Source organism: Neolamprologus multifasciatus, chromosome 1, assembly GCF_963576455.1.
Source record: "Neolamprologus multifasciatus chromosome 1, fNeoMul1.2, whole genome shotgun sequence".
NCBI lineage: Eukaryota > Metazoa > Chordata > Actinopteri > Cichliformes > Cichlidae > Neolamprologus > Neolamprologus multifasciatus.
The window spans coordinates 1,626,800-1,649,436 of NC_140439.1; the positions used below are offsets into that span (position 1 = coordinate 1,626,800).

General features: G+C 43.8%; 2 protein-coding genes across 6 annotated transcripts in view; one reads left to right on the forward strand and one right to left on the reverse strand.

Moving 5' to 3' along the window:
* tp53bp1 (tumor protein p53 binding protein, 1) overlaps positions 1–12,567 on the reverse strand; it is a 22,614-nt gene extending 10,047 nt beyond the window's left edge. For 2 of the 5 annotated variants that reach the window (XM_085157420.1, XM_085157395.1), the window contains exons 1-15: positions 10,197–12,365; positions 9,493–9,571; positions 9,323–9,407; positions 9,175–9,242; positions 8,973–9,077; positions 7,582–7,636; positions 7,327–7,496; positions 6,198–6,324; positions 6,019–6,113; positions 5,749–5,936; positions 2,980–4,039; positions 2,692–2,808; positions 2,421–2,612; positions 2,279–2,345; positions 901–993 (exon numbers count right to left, since the gene is read on the reverse strand). In XM_085157420.1, the coding sequence (XP_085013546.1) occupies positions 901–993; positions 2,279–2,345; positions 2,421–2,612; positions 2,692–2,808; positions 2,980–4,039; positions 5,749–5,936; positions 6,019–6,113; positions 6,198–6,324; positions 7,327–7,496; positions 7,582–7,636; positions 8,973–9,077; positions 9,175–9,242; positions 9,323–9,407; positions 9,493–9,571; positions 10,197–10,376 (2,681 nt within the window). In that variant the 5' untranslated portion in view covers positions 10,377–12,365. The other 3 variants (XM_085157403.1, XM_085157405.1, XM_085157413.1) reach the window with 3 other exon arrangements.
* A 6,134-nt stretch (positions 12,568–18,701) lies between these two features.
* map1aa (microtubule-associated protein 1Aa) overlaps positions 18,702–22,637 on the forward strand; it is a 56,835-nt gene continuing 52,899 nt past the window's right edge. The window contains exons 1-2 of the mRNA XM_085165421.1: positions 18,702–18,972; positions 19,656–19,757. Of these exons, the coding sequence (XP_085021547.1) occupies positions 18,717–18,972; positions 19,656–19,757 (358 nt within the window). The 5' untranslated portion in view covers positions 18,702–18,716. The remainder of the gene's footprint in view (positions 18,973–19,655; positions 19,758–22,637) is intronic.

The window sequence follows — 22,637 nt, forward strand, 5'->3', positions numbered from 1 at the left end:
GGCGGTACATAACTATGGAGCATCTTACCAGTGATCAAATTACAGGTCAGCAATCCCAAAGAGAACCTTTCTGCTTTTAACAATTCATGTTTAGCTCTTCTAGTGGTTAGTTAGTCCAGCAACAACCACAAAATACTTCTGTTCACTGCTTTTCACAGATTTGCTGAAAACCTGTTTGTACCAAAGGCTCCAAAAGCAGCGTCACACACCAAATCGTTACCTTTACTTTCCAAAGGTAAACACATGGCATGGACGCGTGTCTTTTCTTAATCAGTCGACTGATAACGACTCTGAGCAGCCCTAACGTTTCCACAAAGGATCACAGCAGTGTGGCTGTTCCACTACGTTTGCAGAGAAGATTCAGCACAATGACCCAACTTTGTCACACCTTACCACTCTCCATGCCCTGAGAGAATACGCACCAAGTAGAAAAAATAACCACCCAATCTCCTCTGGAAACAAAGTAGGTCTCACTGTCACATGCACACGCAGGCTCACAGCACGAAGCCTATTTCTGTCCTAACACACACTACATCAGGGGACAAATCCCAGGGTCAGACAGACGTGTGAAGGACTAGATGATTTATAAAGTGGGAACATCCAGATAGTGTCAGGATGACACAGGACAGCCAGTGTGGTGAATGCTGTCATGTGCATGTGCTAACATTAACACTGGGCAAATCACAGGCTCAGAATGCTAACAAAAGTGGGACAACACTGCTGTGAGCGTGTGGCAGGCTTTTCCCTGCAGACCTTCATGCCTGCAGTGCAAAGTCACAACATTTATCCAGACATATGAACCTGTAATGGCATTCCCTATTGACAAGCACAGTGAAAGGCTTAAACAGTGTCAATCTTTATGCTTTTATCTGCCTCTGTGAGACTATGATGTGAGCTTACCTGACCAGTGTAGTGTTTCCTCCAGGCTGGCTGTCCTCCTCCACCTCCTGCTGTCGGTGCACCTGCCTGACCCGAGTGAACACCGACGGGCTGCTGGAACGTCAACAATGGAACAACAAACCTTTAAAGTTTTATCGTCACGCGCCGTAGCTCAAAGAAAACGATTTCTTTAACATAGTAAGCAAACCAACATGCCTGATATCCAGTCACTGCACTGCACACTGCCTGCATGCTTATAGTCTAGCAAATGACAGCACATGCAGTAAGACACTTAAATCTACCCATGCATATATCCATTACACCAGGGGTGTCGAACTCTAGGCTGGAGGGCAGCCTGGTCCAGCAGGTTTTAGATCTCACCCTGGGTCAACACACCTGAACCCGATGAGTTCAGTACCAGGCCTCTGGAGAGCATCACGACATGTTGAGGAGGTCATTTAGCCATTTAAATCAGCTGTGTTGGATCAAGGACACATCTAAAACCTGCAGGGCCCTCGAGGCCTGGAGTTCAACACCTGTGCCTTACACTGACAGACTTTAGCCAACCTTAAGAAAACCTCATTAATGTTACTTTTGCATCCCAGCTTTAAGGAAAGTGAGCCAATGTTCAAGTGTGTTGGATCTGCGCTTCAGCAGCCCCACTAGTTCAGAGACTCGTCACTCATGAAGAAAGCAAGACAACGACGGAAGGGAGGCTGGTTGGAACCAGGCTGTTGGAGCTGAACGCTCCTCACCTGTTTCCTAGCCAACCTCGAATAAACAGCCTTTTATTCTGAGAATACAAGCAGCACCCATTGTAAAAAAAAACAACCTATGGTCACAAAAGGTTAAAACACTGTGTGTGTGTCTTCCTGCCACACAATATATGCTTACAACTGTGTAACCACATTTCCTGGTTATCTAAAGGTCATCTCCCCACACCCGTGTACGGCTTAACTCTAATGGTTCACGATATGCAAGCATAGGCGAGCCCCTAAATGGGGTGTGGACATCCCTCAGAAGATAAGGAAACCAGAATGTCACGTGGAATGTGTCTGCAGTTAAACAGCTAATTACCTCCCACAGCATCACAGATGTGTCGGGGAGGAGCAGAAGAATATCTAACCATGCAGTTTAAGGCACGGTTTCCAAATTTAAGTACAACAATGGCAACATTTAACAATTTGAATGCAACATAAAGTTTTGGTGCATACTTTTAACAAAGTACTGAGTTAAAAATGTTATTTAGAGTTCAAGCAATACGACGTGAGCGCCTCAAAACCTCAAACTACACTGGGAGATGGCACAGAGACAGCATGCACAAGTGGATTAGACTGAAATGAGAAGATGACGACAAATGAAAGAATTTAATTAACGTGCTGAGAGAGCGCCAGCTTACCTGGTTACAGCCTGGGAAACGGTCGTAACCTTGGTGACAGATCCATCCTCTTCTGATGGCGTCGGCTCTGGGGAAAGAAATGCATCGCTGAGTGTGCGGCAGCGAGACACTTTTTCACAAACAGCGTGGAAGAAGTTCTTACTCTGCAGGCTGAAACGCTCCGAGCTGCCCTCCTCAACGGGCGTCACCAGCTTCATCCTCAAGCTCAGCTTCCCGTCACCTTTGTCAGCTGCGTCACCGCCACTTCCACCCAAAACGATATCGCTGCTGGCCATCACCACGTCTGCAGAGACGTCACCCACTGCATCCGACTTTTCAGAAAAAGAGCTGATCTCTGGAGGAGGGAAAAAATAATATTACTAAGACCGTGTTATGTTCTTTGGCTTTTGGTGAACCGGTGTGGTGCCACTCACCGATGGGAGTGCTGTGTCTCAGCGTCTGCTTCAGTTGGTTGATCAGCGGTGGCGTGGCGCCGACAATAGGTCCAATCAAGTCTCCTTCTTTAGGAAGGGTGAAGTGGAATGAAATGTCTGTAGCAGAAACACACGAGTGGAATCAGGTTAAAGACAAAGATAAAGTCATTCAACCTTTAAAACAGGCCTTTCAGTTCTTTCTAACAGACACTACTGGGTTTTGGGTTTTTACTCTTTGGACACGACTCTCTGCTTACTCTGCAGAAAACACATCTTCAGAACGCTCACCTCCCGAGCTGTCGCTCAAGCTCTTTTCTTTGAGGGCCTCTGGTTCACAGCCCGCCCTCTCCATCTGGGACAGCCTATCGGGAGCCGAGTGCGCCTCTTTCTCCTGAGTCTGGGATTCATGGCCATTGGTAGAGACTGACACTTGGCCTGTGATTGGTTGAGAACTGTGAGTCTTTGATTGTGACGCCACCTCTTTCTCACTGTCTGTTACACAGAGGATGCTGTCCTCTGCCTTGTCCTCACTCTCCTCGTCCATGGGTTCAGGAGACAACAGCTGGCTCTCGGAGAGAACCAGACCCATTCCCGAGGTACCCTCGGCGTTCTCCACCTCCATTGCCACCTCCTGATCCTCCTCTTCACCTCGTTCGTGCATTGTGTTTTTGTCTGCCTGGCTGTTGCACCCCACCTCAGGCTGCGGCGTCGACGATTCCACAAAGGGACTTTTTACAGTTCCTCCTGACACATCTGCATCCACAGCAGATGTTTGAGAAATCATAGACTGTGAAGGCAGGCTGCAGGGCGTAGCGTCTGAGGGAGTCTCCTGCACACAGCTTTTACCTGTCAGATCAGCAGAATCAAACTTTGGCTGCGAGCAAGACACCATGTCAGCACAGCCAGCATCTTTGCTGTCAGCCTTCACATCGTTTACATTCACATTTTGTACATTCAGAGAAACTGCTGATTTCTGGGCCAGATCGGTCGCTTCAGTCTCAGCACATTCAACGTGGCGCTTCGGTGATTCAGCAGAGGACAACACTTTGGAGCCGGCGGCGGCTTGTGACTCCGACGGGGCGGCTTTACTCTCCTTTCTCTGATCGTGACACGAAATCACAGAGTCGCTGGTGTCGACGGCAAGCGGCTCCTCCAGTTCCTCTATCTGAGTGGCTTGGCTGTCCTCAGAGGTGAGCTGATGACAGCTGCTGTTCTCTGTGTTCACAGAGAGCTGCAAAGGCAAGGTGAAGGGAGCCGACTCAAGATGCTGAGACTCTGTGTCACAAGGCAACGACGCTGACTTTTCATGCGTCTGTGCATCCTGGCTCTGCGTCGGAACAAATACGTCCTAGAAACACAGAAAATCATCAGAGCTGCAGCTAAACGACACGTTTATTCACACACTGCATTACGTCTATTTAACTATTCATTTTCTACGCATGCACCAACGCATTCACCAAAGTTTCAAAGTTAGTCTGCATTACTGTGCAAAAGTTTTGAGTCACCCTTTATTTCTTTATATTTTACCAGGAAAACTGGGAAGACATTTATCGACACGCGTGCAAACGTAGCACATATGAGGGAAGAAGAGTTTTTGCTTTATTTTACCAACACAGCCTCAGCTCTCTTAGGCATTCCTGCTTTTTCTAAGCAGTCTTCAGCACTACTGCTCCAGGTCTCTTTGGACATTGGCCGGGTTTGTTGTGTTTTCTGTCAAAGTGATCCCACACTGTGGTGAACTGTGGACTGGCTTCACTGAAAAACCTGAAGCCACTGTCAGTCAGAGGCTTTCCATGTTCATAATTCCACCTGGTTTGGCAAAATCCCTGAAACGCAGCTTCAAACCACGTCAGAGCCTCCACCCTGTTCTACAGGTGGCTGTAGACACTCACTGCACACCCTCGCTACACATTTACATTCATTTGAACCAGAAATTGTGCATTCGTCACTTTCCTGATTTTCAGCCTTTGTGTAACTTGGCGTATCTCAGCCTTCCACTGAGCCCGTTCCTGACGAGGCTTCACTGATCAGCCGGTGGATCTAATACAGAGTCACATGTGTCTTTTAGGTCCTGCGTCAGGTATCTTAAAACATGACTTTCAGATGTTCATCTGCCGATAGTCTCAGACCTGCTGTCTCTTTTGTCCAGTTTCCTCAGATTATTTTTGGTGCACATCACGCTGGGACATGAAGCTTGAAACAGACTGTTATCCTTGGTTTTCTTCATAGGCTCAACAAAAGAAAATGATGGGAACACATTATGTGTTTCTGTGACAGACTTCTAATAACCAAGTGCCAAAAGATACAATAGACAACACTGGCTCACCCGTTAAGTTAGGAGCCTTTTATGCTTGAATTAATCATAGGTTAATGTTATGAACTAAAATGAATGAAGGGAAGGAAAAAAAAACAGCAAATGTCCAAAGAAACCTTTGGACCTTTAGAACATCTGGAAAACTGTCCAAAGCTACAAGAAGCTGTCTGCTTGAAAGAACAAGATATACAAAACCCAGATGACTCAAGACTTTTGCACAGTTATAAACCAGAGATTCAGCCTTTAAACTGGACGTTGCATGATGTGACTGAGAGGACATATTGCTCATCCGAAGCAAACTCTACCTGCTGCTCAAACTCTCTTTACGAGGGGCAGCCAATCAGACGAAAGCTGTTTACCACGTCTCCTTTCATCTCTGAGAGTGAAAGGAGGAGCGGCACAAAGGCCCGGTGTAACAACCAGCAGCAGTCCTGCACTGAAAGTAATGGTTCTCCTCCTCAGAGGAACAACTACACAGTCAACATGGTTTTCTTTATAAGGGCACAAACAAAGTTGGTGCTGAAATCAATGAACTCTTCAACCAGCTGGTCAGCTGACATACAGCCGACCACAACATCATCTGCTGATCTTTGCATTTTTTATTGATTAGACAGGTCAAACAGTCTTTGTCACTGGGCCTAGCACTCTATCCTCTGACAATTTAATACATCACATGTATAATCCATATTTTCTACTGGGAACATTTTAAATAGGCTGCTGAAAGTAAAGAGTGAAGGACATACATGAGAGAACTCGGGCTGGGACGGTACAGAGAGAGTTCGCTCTAAAGCAAAACCAGGGGAACTTTGGGATATGGGAGTAGATGCAGATGGTTGTGGCTTGGGGGCGGCCTCGGTTTCCATTGGCTCGTCCTTTTCTCCTGCTCCCCTGTCATCCGGAGGCAGTGACGTATCCATTTGTGAATCAGCACCTGACAATGCAAAGGGACGTTAGCTTTATCCACCAGCTGATTCCATGTCTGAACCCAAACTGCGATAATAAAGCAGATTTACCATTTTCATCCTCTAGTTCGGTTGGTGAGCTGGGAACTATTAAAGGGGTATGGCTGAAGTTGTCTGGGGTGGGGGCGACATAATCAACAGAGCTCCTAGAGGGGAGAGAAAAAAGGACATCAGCTCATTTTTCAGGGATTTATTGTGTGTGAATGATGCAAGAGCAGCACGCCGCTTACTGGGACAGACTCTCCTGCACCAGTGTTCCCTGTCCCGATAGATGCAGCAGCTGTAGGGTGTGGGCGGGTGTGGAGGTGGGGTGACCCTGCTGCTCCGGCTCAGACACTGTACTGTCCACTGCAGCACCTGAAAGCAGCGCAGAGACAAAGAAGCAGTTTGAGTAATTTCAGATCATTTTCTGTTTGTACGAGAGAAACAAACCAGGACTGTTACTCACAGTGAAGGAAGCACAAACTGGGCTCCACACCTCTACTTTCAACAACTTCTCACACAGCGAGTCATTTTTTCACAGTTATTCTGATTTAAACACATACACGGGTTTATATGGGCCTGTCTACTAAGCCTCACCCTATGTTAGGAGCACGCCAGCGTAGCTGTAAGGGCTTAGAGATCACTGAAGACGACTAGAACAAAGGAGGCTTTGCCATTCAAGGGCATGCTCACTGCGCCGGCACGTTCCATGTGTTTGTGATTATTTGTGATTTAACAAAAAAACAAACAACCACGTCAGGTGAAACCTTGTCCACGGTGATTTCCCTGTCAACTCATTTTTACGCTACATTCAACATCTGTTGGTTAGCTCGTCACTAACTTAACAGCAAAATGTAAGTAGGGCAAATCATTTAGGTAAATAACTGAGTTATTGTGTCTCTTCCTCACAGTGAGGAACTTTCAAACACTCCCTCCAACAACCCCTGGGTTACTATGTGTGAGGCAGTCAAAGAGCATACAGTCATGTTTGGGTGTGGAAGGCGTGGAGTGAGACGAGAATGAACAAATAAGCAGAATACAACAGGAACTAAGACCCTTTTTTATAGTTAATGATTAAAAAATATTAAACTAAAAAAGCATTTTTAAATAATTTAAATTACAAGGCTGACACAGTACACCTCTGACAAAATGTGTTTTTCAGTTATCCACAGCCCACCTGTTACAGAAATGAGATCTGAAAGGTCTGTCCAAATAGCGCTGACTGCCAGACGGCAACCTTCCAAAAAACACGCCACAACTCACACTTAAGGCCAACATTTCTGATGTGACAGTTTGTCAGTGTGGTCTTAGACAATATGAAGGTGATGGGCTTAAAAAGACAACGTGTGTAATCCTTCGAGTGCTACATGAATGTACCTGTCTTGTCAGCATCGAACAGATCGTCCTGTGAGGACAGGATCTCACAGTCCTGCTGGTCCTGCTCAGCAGAGTCCTGCAGGTTCTGCGAGTGCAGCAGAACCTGGACACTCAGCTGCCTGCCTGACTGACCCAACGACTCTGATGAGCTGCTGGAGCTCACCTCAGACCTGGAGAAGAAAAGAGATTTCAGTGCAAAGCCAAAACACAAACATCTAATGAATGCAGACTTTGAAAGGTCACATGGAGCTGCACCTCAACGCTTTGCTGTCCTGACTTTCTGAAGTCCTGGAACTGATGTGTTGTTCTGCTGGGAATGAAGAGAACATTGATTATTTTGTTTAACTTCATGGAGTCACTGGGAATGCTCTGATCGGAACAAGTAAAAACGTAATAATACCCAGCACCCCTCATTCTGCATGCAGAGATCAGGAACGCATTTCTGTTGCAACCATAGACTGTATATAAAGGATGGCAGCACACAAGGCAACATCAATCACCATGTTTGTGAATCCTGTGTCCAAGGCTCAACATAAGCATTTTGATCTCTGCTGTGTTGCTTATTTGAAAGCAGAAGTAGGGCTGTTTGCTTCGACCAATAACCATCACACTGTGTTTGTTCAATAACTGCAATTTCCACTATTTATGATTATTTAAAATCAAAATCAAAAAAGGGGGGTGACCATGGTGAGGAATGTAAGAGTCATCTGGACTTGATGCTGTTGACTGTAAAGCCCTTTTAGCAAGGGCAACCATCAGCTCCTGCTGGCCCAAAGTCTTCAGCGTGGGATGCACGATGGTGTCAGGTGGGGTAAGGAGACGCACAGCGGGGGCCGAGGGAGCAATAAACAGCAAACAGCTGATCGACAGCAGAGTGACGTGTCACTGAAACCAGACCAGTTGGGCCACTAATGATCTTTCTACAGGTGCAATCAGTGAAATCTTTCACAACTTTTTCAACACAAGTCTTGTTGACTAACGACTACGTGTCATCGTAGATACTGCTGAACTAAATCATGTGTGTATTTATGTTTAAGACGTGCAAATCGAATGGTTGTGCTTGATTTACCACAACACAAAAACAAGCATTTAGTAACAAAAAGTGAAAAAAGGACCCATTATCTTGTTTCCACTGGAAGCCAAAATCATGACATCAAAATTTAAACAAAGGCCCAGCGAGATCTAAAGTTGTAAGCTAGCACATAAGGTAGCCAGCTTTGTTAGCAAATCACCTGTCCATGTATGAATCACAGTGAAATAGATGCCTGCTAATGAGTGCTATGAAGTGCTAATAAAATAGTATTTCACTCCTCCTTGGAGACACAGCCATCATTATTTTGTCAGATCATTTGATTAAAAGTGCAAAAAACAGCAAACAAACAACAACAGCACAAACACAGTCATGAACCTTAGTTATGCTGGTCGCATTAGCAGCCCAGCAGACAGATGTTAGTTGCAGCTGTTTGAAAAGCACAGCAGCTCTGCCTCCATGTTTTGCCTGTTAGCTCTAACAGAGGCACGCCACGAATACGAGGTAAACCAGAGCGTCACTGCCCCGACGCAGAGCGACAAGCAGCTGAATGCAATCCTTTATTAATGTGGATAATGACAGTGTAATACAAACATGTGGATAAAAGTCCTTATACCCAATTTGTTGCATTTGTCTCCGTCTTCCTCCTGACTGTTCACGGCTTCACCACACAGATCCTGAGTCTGAGAAAGCTCAAGAAAACCAAACTGAGAAGCTTCCCCTGAAACACAACACAACCCGTAGCAGTTACTTCCAAGCACGACATCAAACAGACCAGCAGATGCTTTTGGAACTTAATGTGTTGGAAAAATGCGTACCTTCAGACTGAATACAGTGTGTAGTAGAATCAGCACCAGAATCCATGTCAGCGTCCTCTGGTACACACCTGAAAAATAAAGTGAAACCTTTCATTGCCATCTGACCCTGACCATAATCAAACTGCAAAAGTGGACAAATCAAACACACTTTTTGTTGTTTGGAGGAGCGCAGATGTTTAAAACTTGACTGTCCTCCTGGAACACCGAACTGGGGTTGGCTGCAGCAAGACCGTCTAAGAAAGAAGCAAAAGCGCTGTTTTATCTTCATTCAGGACAAGAAACACTTAACTGTCTCCCACTACACTGGAAAACACTTACCAGGCTCAGCCTGGCTGTTGCTCTCTGATTGGCTGCCGGTCTGAGAGCACCTGCTTCCTATTGGTGAAGATATTAATTCCTAGAAGAGAGAAGGTTGTAATGTAAATGACAGAAGTTGTCTTTTTTATACATTTTCAACTTTTAACGTGCAACATTTGTTTTGGGTTTAAACTAATTCAAAGCTGCACAACATCTACTAACCGACAGTGGTTTACTGTTACAGATGCCTGAGTGTTGTATCTCACATGAACTGTGCTTCAGTGTTTCCCTGGAGGTTTAGTGCTTTAGAGCGTGGAGGAGAGACCGCCTGCCAGCAGGTCTGAACAGAAAGCCAGCACAGGCCTCTGTGTGTCGAGTTTACTCTTTACATCTGAGCTGCAGAGTCCTCCCGATAGCTCAAGATGTGAGTGTGAGTCAGTTTGCTTGTAACAGATTACCAGCCTCTGGCTCTGCCAGTATGTCCAAAGTGTGGCCTGCATTTTACCCAGTTTTTCAAAGTGAGCCTGACTGATTAATGGACGGATGGACAGCTGAGGAAATGAACTGGACCGTCTGTGGTCGAGTTGAGTGCAACGTCCGTGAAAAAGCCACTCATCTTACCATTTTACTCAAGTATAAATCTGTGCTTATTGTTCTTTATCTGCTCAAGTAATCAGTAACTGCATTACAGAGAGGAGAGCTACTGAATGAGATCTGCTCCTTACCAGTACCGGGCTGCGAGCGGTGGGCTGTAGACTGGACAGGCGACGGGCCAGCAGAGCTCGGTAGCTGCTCTCGGGGTCGTCTTCTAAAGCGACACTGTCCGGCTGGGAGTCCTCCACTATCAAACACGGGTTGTCTGGCTGAGGCAGGCTGGAGTCCAGTTCACTTCCACCGGGATCCATGGGGTCAGGCCGAGGGCAGGAGACGGGCTGCTGTTAGCTAGCCGAGCCGTTGTGAAACAACAGAGGTGTCGCCATGTGAGTCCCTACAACCGGCTATCTGAGGTAGTCGCTGCTAGCTAAATAAAAGGCTAGCAGCTAACGCTCCGCCCAAAAACAAAAGGGTGCCGCTTCCACCGCAACAGCAAGTCTGCCCGAGAGGACCTTAACCATGCCCCCAGTGACACAGGGTACATTTACCTGTAAGCCAGCAAGGCCATTACGTTTTGGTTCGCGTGTGTATTTAGCAGCTTCTTTACATTTTCTTTGGAAGGACGAACATGGACACGCCCATATTTTGCTTCCTCGCGGTAAAATTGCTAGAAGTAATTTCATTGGTTCAGCTGCGATAACGACGTCACACGACCGGTTGGATGGTAGCAGGGTGGCTATAATGGATAGCATGTGTGGTACACATTCACTGTATCATTGTATTGATGCTATAATTACAGTTTCTATGTGTACCGTATGTATTGGATTTTAAGGACTCTACGTAACACGGTGGAGTTTCACAGCCTGAGGTGATAAATCGTATCAAAGACAGAAATATGGGACACCAGGTCCCGCACTGGGATCTCGGAGACCTTCATGGGTCCTTGTGGGGTTTTCAGGAAGAGATATGGGTTCACTTTTTTACTGTAATTCCCCTCAAGAGTTTGTGTGCACAGATTATATGTTACCTGACATCCTGGATACAGTATGGTCTGTGTTTTCTGTATTTTGGCAAACAAGGATTTTCAGAAAAGGGGAACCCTGAAACCAAACCTGGGGGCATGGTTCAATAGCCTACACGTGCATCTGGGGCACTGCAGGCCTGGGCAGTAATCGTAAAAGAAACGAGGCTCTGTGATCACATGATGATTCTGGGTGATTAAAACTGCAATGAAGCCCAGGTTTATAAAACACGCTTTGTAATGAGCTTTTAATCTTGTGCTGCGTGCTTGCAGGTTTGAAGATTAATATTAAGTGACTTTGTCATATGACAGCTCCAGTTTCCATGGAGACACCACATTACCAGTAACACCGCAGTCTATGCTAATGTAGATCACGGTTTGGCAGAGGACGTACAAAGGACCAATAATGCGCTGTAAGAGGCTTCTATGAAGGTGGGGTGCACGGCGACCTTTAAAACCAAACTAAATGATATCCACACCATGTTCAAGAGTCAAGAAGACCCTCCACTGCAGTCATCACAACCATGAAAGGCCAACAGTTAGACATTAGAAGGGTGCTTTTGATATCAGATGATCCTGTGAGTGATTTTATAGCGATAGTGATGACAGCACGAGACTAACGAAGCAGGATGAGGTCACTTTAAGCCACTGCGTGCTCCAAGTTCATTCATTTTACTCCAGCAGGCTGGAATCGTCTCTGCAGACTGGTTTTTGTTCTTATCTTTGTGCATCCTGTTCGCGTTTGATCTCACCCTCTACTCGCAGTGATCTATTCTGCTCAGCTTAAGCCGTGTGTGTGTGTGTGATGCCAGACAGAAGAGATGGGCCCTGGTCCTCTGATACAAGGAAACAGCAGCAGCAGCATGGTTACTGACCGGCATTTCAATATGGAGACATGTGGCTGGCAACAATGCAATAATGAAGCCCAGATTGTGCCAGATAGCTCGCGGTGCTTCTATTCGCGGTAACAAAAGATGAGGAGGTGTGATCTTCACCCCTAGCTGGATGGATTCTGCTGGGCATCAGCTTCCTGCAGCCAACCTTACGACTGACACCGCAAAGTTCAGCGTCACGTCGTCATTTCTGCAGGTCGGCCTGACACCCACATTAAGAAATGCGCAGGCACTGCCCAAAATGTCTAATGTGAGCCACCTCTGCTGGAGCCCGACAGACACACGCGCACAGACACGCCGTGGACGCATATAACGCTTCGCCCTGTCAGCCCCATCACTATCTGCGCCCGCTTCTTTACCGCAGTGCTAAGAGAAACAAAAAAAGAGCTTTACCTTTCGAGATCAATATGTCTGCTCCTGGGCTTCCCAGTTTCTCTCACCGTCCCGTTGCTTGCAATAATAACGCGTCCAGCATCGCTCAGTTCCTCCTTACCTCTGTTTTGCTGAGAGTCGGGGTGTGGGATATACACGCATGGCACGTAAAGATGCAAGGGCATTTTTTAATGTGGATTTCGCTTGAGTCAAACGCGGCACCGATTAGACTAATTTAGAAAGATAAAAGTATTTTTTTTACCCCCATAAACCAAAAATAAGCCCAAAATTTAATGTCTCTCAAATTTATGATCGACTTATTTCTAAAGTCATTTGTTCTCTCGGTGTTGTACTGAACATGTGACAGATACGGGTATTTTTTTATGTTTCTCTGTGTATTCATACTGTGCAGCCACAAACTTTGGAAGTGTGGCAACAAACAGACCCAAAGAATAACAACAATAATACAGATGAGTTTTTGTGTGTAGACTGCAGGTCGTGACGACAAACATCTGATTTATTAAAGTAAACAGACACGGGGTGTGTGTGTGTCTGTGTGGGGGTGTCTGTGTGTGGGGGTGTCTGTGTGTGTGGGTGGATGTGTGTGTGTCTGTGTGTGTGGGGTGTGTGTGTGTGTGTGTGGGGTGTGTGTGTGTGTCTGTCTGTGTGTGTGGGTGTGTCTGTGTGTGTGTCTCTGTGTGTGTGGGGTGTGTGTGTGTCTGTGTGTGTGTGTCTGTGTGTGTGTCTGTCTGTCTGTCTGTGTGTGTGTGTGTCTCTGTGTGTGTGGCTGTCTGTGTGTGTGTCTGTCTGTCTGTGTGTGTGTCTGTCTGTCTGTGTGTGTGTCTGTGTCTGTCTGTGTGTGTGTGTGGGTGTGTGTCTCTGTGTGTGTGGGGTGTTTGTGTGTGTGTGTGTGTGTGTGTGTGTCTGTGTGTGTGGGGTGTTTGTGTGTGTGTGTGTGTGTGTGTGTGTGTGTGTCTGTGTGTGTGGGGTGTTTGTGTCTGTGTGTGTGTGTGTGTGTCTGTGTGTGTGGGGTGTTTGTGTCTGTGTGTGTGTCTGTGTGTGTGGGTGTGTGTCTCTGTGTGTGTGGGGTGTTTGTGTGTGTGTGTGTGTGTGTGTGTGTGTGTGTGTCTGTGTGTGTGGGGTGTTTGTGTCTGTGTGTGTGTCTGTGTGTCTGTGTGTGTGCTGAACATATTAAATGGGAAACATAAATAATCCCTGATGCTCCTAAGTCTGGGAATATGTTGGAAGTGACACAGAAAGAAAATCGCTGCCTTATATTCATGTATGTTGAACAGATGAAGCTTGGTTTAGACGGGAATCTACTTCCTAACCGGAAACTCCTCTTATCCGTACACGGCAGCCTTCCACATTACTCACTGATGCAAGTGTCTGTTTGAGAGATGGAAAAGTCTAAAGTAGGGCACAACAATCATCCGTTCATCATATGATTCTCAGCTTTCCTCGCTTAATATGATTCCCAAACAGATTTAGTCTCTCCTGCCCTCCTGTGTGTTTCCGGACTGTGACGAGTGTAATCAGTTTCACAAGCCTGAGCATCCTGTTGTCTGTGAACGTAACTTTCTCACATGTGTTCCCTTTTTCATAAAGTGACTGGTCAAAGTTTGGACGTCGACAGCTCCTCACAGCTCAGATACATCTCCTGTGGTTTTCTGCACATTCAACAGTGTGTGACATGTTTCTGTGATTTGGGGGGTTAGGAATGAGGAACATCTGAGGTACATCACTGAGACAGGAAGCACAGGCTACATTACTGTTAAGATTAGTTAGCAAACTCACAACAACACTGCTTAAAAAATGTCTTGTTACTTTCTTGATTTCAAAAACTGATGTTGGACCTTCTGTCTGCAATAAAGCAGAAGTGCGGAGGAGCAGCACTGCAGCTGAGACATCTCCTGAGACGCTGTCTCTGTGCATGTTCAGGACATTTAGTGCTCTTCATTATACTTTGGACAAAAATGCATTATACTGTATATAATCATTCGATTTTCACATGTTCACTTTTCTATTCTTAGTTTTTTTGTATTTATCATTTTCTTCCTTCACTTACTTTTGCAGCTTAAATGGTTTTGTTATGTCAAACAATCCCTATTTATCTCACTCTGGGTCTTGGTGCAGCTCTTCATTTCTGTCTGAAAGAAGTTATTTGAACTCTTTGCATCCAGAAGATTTGAGGTGGGTGTGGCTCCTGCGTTCAGCCAGAGCTATGACTGCACTAGATTGCATAGGTTTGTGTACAGATTTGCCCACGCAGACACAATGATGTGGATGAAGCTGTAGTCGAATGCTGAGTGGTTGGAGCAGACTGGACAGTGTTCACTGGAAATAAGAGAAGGGCATGATGAAACAATCCAGTATGAAAAGCTCTCGGTTTCTCTTCAGCTCCTGACTTCGCTCTTCTCGGTGGCTGGCTGATGACCAACAACAGCACAAGCAAGAGCAGACCACAGAGCGGTTGTATCACATATTTTTGACACTGCCACCATCTGTTAACAGATGCTCTCTGCAGGTAGACAGGCAGCCTGCAGCTGCCCACACACTAACATCACTGAGCCATTCATTTCCCCTTCACAGAGTAGAAAAGCACTCTGAATCAGAGGACTAACTAATGAAACTCAGAGATTAACTTTTACAAACACTAACCTCATTCAAACAATAAATGTATCACAGAAAATAAACAAACACATAATTCAATTAAAATCAGTTCAATTGTGTTCCATGTTATTTATACAGCTGCGAATCACCACAACAGTCACCTCAAGGCATTTCTTGTATTGTGAGGTAAAGCCCCCTGCTGTTGGTGTTCAGGGGAGAGAGACTCAGAGATTAATGAGAACTAATGATTAACTGCAGAGTGGTGTAAAAACACAGCATCATCATCATGGGAAGCCCCCAGCAGCCTGGGCCTATTTCAGCATAAGTAACACCTGATCCAGCTCTTACCTTGAAAGTAGAGATGTTTCTGTCTCCTGAATCCAGACTGGAATTCATTCATTAGTATTTTGTTTTTTCAGTGAAATTATTTTTGTTATTGGTCCGCAAACAGGAAGTGTACTGGGGGGCAAAAAAACTGCTCTTGTAGCTCTTTTTTCTCCCAGCAGAGGCCAGCAGATACGCTGGAGTGTTTGACCTGGACTGCTGACTCACTCCTGGTAACACGCATCTTCCCTAAGAGTAAATTACTCTGTGAGGAGTCAAATTAAAGCCAACAATGAGCAATCACTGGAGCAGGAGAAGTAAGAGCCTCCAGTCACAGTCATGTGCTTCAATTTAAAAATAAAAAGCTTTATAAAGGATTAAGGGTCCAATAAAAACCACAATTATAAAAGCTTTTAAGAGACAAACAGATGAGAACATCTGTTACTCTGGATCTTCTGACAGGAATGCAAAACTTACAAAGATGTGTAGGAATAAAAGTCACAAGAGAAATCTGGCTGGTACTGACTGTTTGCATTGATTCAGTTTTGGTTTTATGGAGGAGGTGGTGGTGGTGGTGGTGGGGGGGGGGTGTCAAGTTGCAAATCCATGCATCCTCTGCAATATAAGAAAGACTGATTTTTTCAAACTCTTAGTTTTTTTGTATTTATCATTTTCTTCCTTCAAGTGATGTCAGAAAACACCTTCAAATACCAAAAACATCAGCAATAAGAATCAGAAGGAAGGGAAACTAGCAGACAGTGGACTGAAGGATCTGTGCATTCTTGTGCAGCCTGACTGTGATTTATTAGACATTAGATGACTTTGTTTTAATGTGAGCTGTGTGCATTCATCCCCTGTGTGTATGCCAACGTTACCTTTCATTAAAACTTGTTTGTGAAGCAAAGAGTTCTTCAATCACGTTGTCTAACAGAAATGACAAAACAAATACAGGCTCTTGTACACTCGCAGGTGTTAAGACATAAAAACTGTTTTGTCTCCAGTCCTGTCTGTCGGGCTGCATGTCTGCCCACAGTGTACTCATATCTGCAGTGAAGGGCACACATTCATCCTGCAGCCTTCCCTTTAGGCGTTATCTGAAACAGGTTCACATCATTTTCACATCCATTCATGTGTCAATAGTTGCTGGTATAAATATATATATATATATATATATATATATATATATATATATATATATATATATATATATATATATATATGCAAACGAAAGGCAGCAGGAGAAAAGCTGGAGTGTCCAGAAGACTCATTCTGTGTCTTTATGTTGAAGCTTTCAATACATTTGTTGTATTCTGTTGTGTTTGCACTTTTCTGCAGTCTTCTTGTTGCCATCGATGGTCTGTATCTTGGTGACTTCCTTTATTAGTTGTTTTCTAACATGCTTGTTTTTTTTAATTTCCTTTCCCTCCTCTCCGTATTTTCTGTCTCAGCTCAGTTGTTCCCACCCAATCACATCCTGTGTAGATCTAGTCTTGTTTTCATTGGATGTTGGGTTTTCCACCTGTTTGACCGCTTGCATTTATTCCCAATGTTCCACCTAAACTTCATAATTTTACATAAAAAAATATGTTATTGACATTTAATAATTCTGTTATCCATCCATCCATCCATCTATCAGGTACGCCCACGTGTAATCACATCAGTTAACCTGACATGAAGTGTGAAAGTAAGCTTACAAGAAAGACACAAACAAAAACCTCCTTTTCTGATTTCTTAGTTTTTTGTATATTTGTCACCCTTACGTGTTTCAGATCATCAAATAAATTTTTCAATACAAAAAGCAGTTTTTAAATGATGGTTTCATTTATCCAGGGAAACAGGCATCTAAACCCACAGGGGCCTGTATGTTAAAAAGCAGCTGCCTCCTAAATTTAATACCTGGTTGTGGCAACAACTTGGCAGTTTTCACATTGCTATGGAGGAACTTTGGACTGCTCTTCTTCACAGAATTGTTTTAATTCAGCCATATTTGAGGGTTTTCCAGCAGACCTCAAAAACGTATTCACCAGCCTGGTTCTGCCAGAAGTCTCTTCCTGTTTTAAGAAAGTTTTTCCTCCCCACAGTTACCAAGAGTTTACTCTTAGTGGACAATATAATCATTTTCTGTAAACATAAAAGTTGAACTGATAACAGTGGAGTTCATATATATGATATTATAGAGGAATTGTAAAGACCCACACTATAGACAAAAATGTCTGGATGCATGCTCAATCAGGAAATCCCAAAAAGTTGATTCTGTTCATCTGGACATTGTCACTGGGAGAAACATTTCATCACTCACTTTACGTGAAAAGGGAAAGACCATCTCTGAATGGAGGAGGGGGCCTAAGGTACATCTGTCACCATCTGACAATACTGTGATTGCAGCCATTCCCCAACTCTCTGTGGATGGGACTCATGGCCATTGATCACCAAGCACTGATCAATGGCCATGACAATTTGCATATTAATGATGAAGAAACTGATGTTCTCCCAGCCCACTGTTCCCTCAGTGCTGCTGGTTTCAGTCATGTGCAAATGTCCTGTTTATAAGATTGGAAAATGCAGTCAGCTGACACTGACGAAGTCACCCAATGATGACAAAACGTTTCTCCCACTGAAAACGTCCTGATGAACAGAATCAACCTTTTGGTATTGATGAAAATCTCACTTTACTGCAATTTATTGCATCTCTTCAATGATTTGTTAACAAGTTGTAGAATATGACCAAATACACGCCTCAGCAATGCTAATACTTTTCTGCAGAGTTTCAGATTTGTTGTCATGTATAAGGACAACTTGCAACTTTAGTATTGCTTCATCATTCAAATGAAGCCTAAAATAACAGTTTTCTGTGGTGACTGTGAGCCTTTGTTGTCAGTGTTACTCAGTGTGCACAGACGAAGCATTGTTCTATTCACAATCTGAACAAAGACATGTCAGTTCAGTAATCAGAGGCACACTGCCTGGTACTCACAGTCACACAGATATAAATAGACACTTTGTTTGCCACAAACATTTTAGTCCCAGACACCTTTGTCTAAAAAGTTAATACAAAAACACTATGAGGGCTATTGTAAGTGGCATTGATTGGACTCAATACACACCAAAATCTTTGGTTTGAAAACAATTATTTTGTTTAATCAAACATCAACAGTTTTTTGAATATTTTCACACATTTGAAGATGATAAATCTCTCTTTTCAAGAACTCTGTGGAAAAGCAACTGACACTTTGATACTGTAAAATCTTTTTTTAAGCTTCAGCTGCCTCATATAGGAAATATGATGAACATAAATTCTCATATCCCTCTCTTCTTTCTGTCCAATGGCATGCTGCAACATCAAATAGCAACATCACCTGGGATCCAATCAAGTGTTTAGCTTCTTCTGAGCCACGCCCATCACTCCTCCCACCCCATCCTGCACTGTCATGGTGCTCGCTCTGGATGCAGTTGTCATGGAGATGGAAAAGGGCTCAGCGTCCATTAGTGGCACTGTTACCATGGAAATCTCTATCTCAGCCGCTGCCTCTGTGGAGCAAACAGAACCAGAGGAGTCTGTTCAGCACCGCGGACAGCATCACCCTGGAGCTGCGTTCCAGCATAGAAACTATCGCATATTGATCGTGATTGGAGAGATTTCCTGCAGCCATCACCTCGAAGCTGCCAGGAGACAGATCTCACAGGGTAAGGCAAACTCATGTGGTCGGTGACAGCGGAGCAGGGCGATGAAACGGCTTGGTGTTTATATAGTATCTGTTCCCACTTAGTTTCTTTAATGAACTCATAAAAACAAGAAGTCAGATATTTATTGGTTAAAAATCCAGACGCAGTCAAATTTTAATTAGCTGCATAAGAGTGCATTAACTTTTAATAATTCCCCTCAATCTAAAAGCACTGCAGTGCAAACTTAGGTAAAACTTCCATAACTACAAATCCAGTTATTGCTAAAATATTCTTTGTAACAAATGCACAGAATGGCACCTTTCACTTTTTTATTTATCCAGCTATTTTATTATTGAATAGTGCACATAAGCAGCATGTTAATGTTGTAGTTTGTGTTCAAATGTTAATGCAGCAATAAATAAAATGTACCAAATACAATATTAAAGGGAAATGTGTGGAGTAATTAATTTTACTTATTCTTTCATTAATACTGCTACTTCTTCTTCTCCTTATAAAAACAATGAATAGCTTTGTTTGTTTGTTTGTAATTGTTTGTTTATGGCAGTTTTGGTCTTCCATTAATTTAGAAAAACAAACAAACAAGCAAAACTTTTCTCACTGTCAGAGAAATGTAGTAAATTGTTGTGAGGGCATACTGGACTCTTGATTCTGAGCATTATTGCTGCTGTGTGTTCCAAAAACAGGTTTACGCTCCTGGAGCGTTGAGCTGGCTGTTTTTGACCTGGATAAAGAGCTGCAGCTGTTTGAAGCCAGGCACACTGCACAGTTTTCCTTGCAGGTCAAAGGTCAGTGTGTTCATTGTTATCTTCAATAAAGTTGACAGCAAAAGGGATTTTTTGGATTTTAAAGGTGAAAGTGTGACACAGACAGAGTGTGGCATGCTTTCACCAGCATGTACCGAGTTTATACTTGCTGCTGTTTGGGATGTGCCGGGCTTCAGGTGAACTTTGCATGGACTTTCTGAACAGTGTAATCGCAATAAGAGCTTCACTCGCCTGTACCTGTTGTGCAAAGAAATACTGGGATTTCAGCTAGAGCAGGTCATCTGCTATTTGGAAGGTTGGCGGTTAAATCCCTGGCTGCTCAAGTGTCCTCGGGCAAGATGCTGAACCTCGGGTTTCTCCGATGTGCTCAATGGAGTGTGAATGTTAGATATAAGGGACCAACATGAGTGTGTGAGTCATGGGTGAACACTATAATAAGAACCAGTCTGTTTCCCCTTTACTATATCTCTAAAGTATGTGCAACTATATTTCTATACATAAAGGATATCAGCCAACATATTTAAAACCAAAATATTGTAAAAATGAGTTTTGTCTCCAGCTGAGCTCTAAGAGAGTTCATCAGGTTATCAGTTTGCACGCTTCTGTTGACTGGAACCCTGAGACCTGTCTCAGTGATACAAAACCATTAAAGCCAGTTTTTGCTGGGAGCTTATGATGAATGACTCACAGACTTTGGTTCTTTTGAATGATCTCTGTGTCGAATTAGCAGAGAAGAACCTGGCTGTTCGTGTGTTATCAGACAAAAGTGAGAACAGGACTCTTCAGACACCAAAATAATTTTTTCTAAATAACAATGTCGTCAACCATGATATCATCTGCTCTTTTGGCCCATGAATAAACCCATATTGCACAAGGGTAAACTGCATTAAATTCAAGTTGACAGATTAAGATGTATAGACGACGTGTTCGTGAAATGAAATCTGTGGAACCTTGAAGTCTTTCCAGCTCCGCATCTTTTATGGCTACATTATAAACTCTACAGTGTATGAATGTGTGTGTGAATGGGTGGATGACTGGGTGTGTAAAGCGCTTTGGGGTCCCTAGGGGACTAGTAAAAGCGCTATACAAATACAGGCCATTTACCATTTTACCATTTACATAAAAACATAAGTTTGTGATGCAATGCTAAGAGCATGCTCTCATCTCTTTGATTTCTTTACTGATCCATTGGGATATATCCTAGGAGCTGATGACAACATAGCTCTTATTGATGATGGTCTCACGTGCAGACTGCATGTCACACTTGGAATCAATAAAGGCTGAATCCGAGTGGTTTTACCCCCTGCCGGGGTGATCGAAGATCAGGACGTGCCATCGTGATGAATGTGACTCTTGCTAGGAAAGTATCTGCTTTCTTTGCATTCACAAAGAAATGTATCCTACCCACACTCAGCTTTCACTCAAGCCTAGCAGGGTCAGATGAGCTGTTCGCTAAATAAATGGAACTCAGTGTTCAGCGTGGATTTTAAACATGGATCCTCCCACACAGTGTATTGGATGGTAGTCTTATGTGAAGAGTGGAAATATGTACATTTACTACAGCACACATACACAAATTTGGCTGAATTTTAGTCATATGGCCCGAGCTCTATGACACATTTCACTGGTAAATGGACATGTCTTCCAAATGCTGTGCCTCCCAGCAGGCTGCAGGTTACTTAATGCTTTTCTCTACTACTACTACTTCTTGTACGGACATATTTTACTGAAGTCTAGAAAGATCGCAGCAAGAGCTGCAGCGGAGCTTCATCTGCCATTCAGCCTGAGGAGGAGAATTTTTCTGCTGCTGGCGAGGAGCGATAACCTTGCCACTCCTGGGAGCAGTCTTATTTCAGCTATATTAAATTATTAAATCTGTATCTACTAAAGTGCCATATTTTCTACACGTTTGAGCTTTATTTCTGTTAGTTTAGCCTCAAAAGTCAACAATTTGAACTAGACTGCCATGTCACTTTCACTCATGCCTCCCACAGGAGGAATCTGAACGTGTTTGATGATGTCGTCACTTGTCATGCATCAACAACCAACATGTCAGTTAACTTCAAGCAGATAAAAGAGCTCAGCTCAGTTTAGTTTTCAGGCTGACCTAAAATTTAAGACATTCAAGGTTCTGACTTTGATGATCTTTTGATTATCCTCTTGTGCCACAGTGAGAAGCAGATTCTGGTTCATTTCCTGAGTATTTTCTGTAGAGCTGTCAAAACGTAGCAGAACAAATCACATCCCCACCCCATCAGCTGCAAAGCCAACATGTAAAAATGGAGAAAAGCGTAAACTGTAGACCTGCTAAACATTAGCATCAGAATCATGACCATGTTAGCATGTTAATATTAGCATCTAGCCAAAAGCAATATGTGTATTTTACTTGTTACCTGGTATAAAGTACAAAGTATGTGCTACCTCTTCAAATATGACCGTAGGAGGAAACTGTTCATATCCTTTTACACAGGCAAAGTGAACAATAAGGACAACATCAGCACTCACACGCAGTAAGAGGGCACACTAGCATAACACAGAGAGCTAAACAGCTGATAAAGAGGAAATGTAACGAAGACGCACTAATAGATGCATTTTTTATGTCCCTACGTACAAACACACACACACACACACACACACACACACACACACACACACACACACACACACACACACACACACACAGAGGATTGTGTTTCAGTATTTGCTGAATTTGTCTACAGCCTGTAAAATAATATGTGTCTGTCAGATGTTTCCCATAAGGTAACTGAATATGGTCTAAGAGCTTATCCATGCATTCAGTCCTTCAGAAAACTGCATTAAAGCACATTACAGAATCCACTCGCTTCCACTTTCAATTATTGTATCACAGGTGGTGTTCTGATAATTCCACTTCTGCTTGTG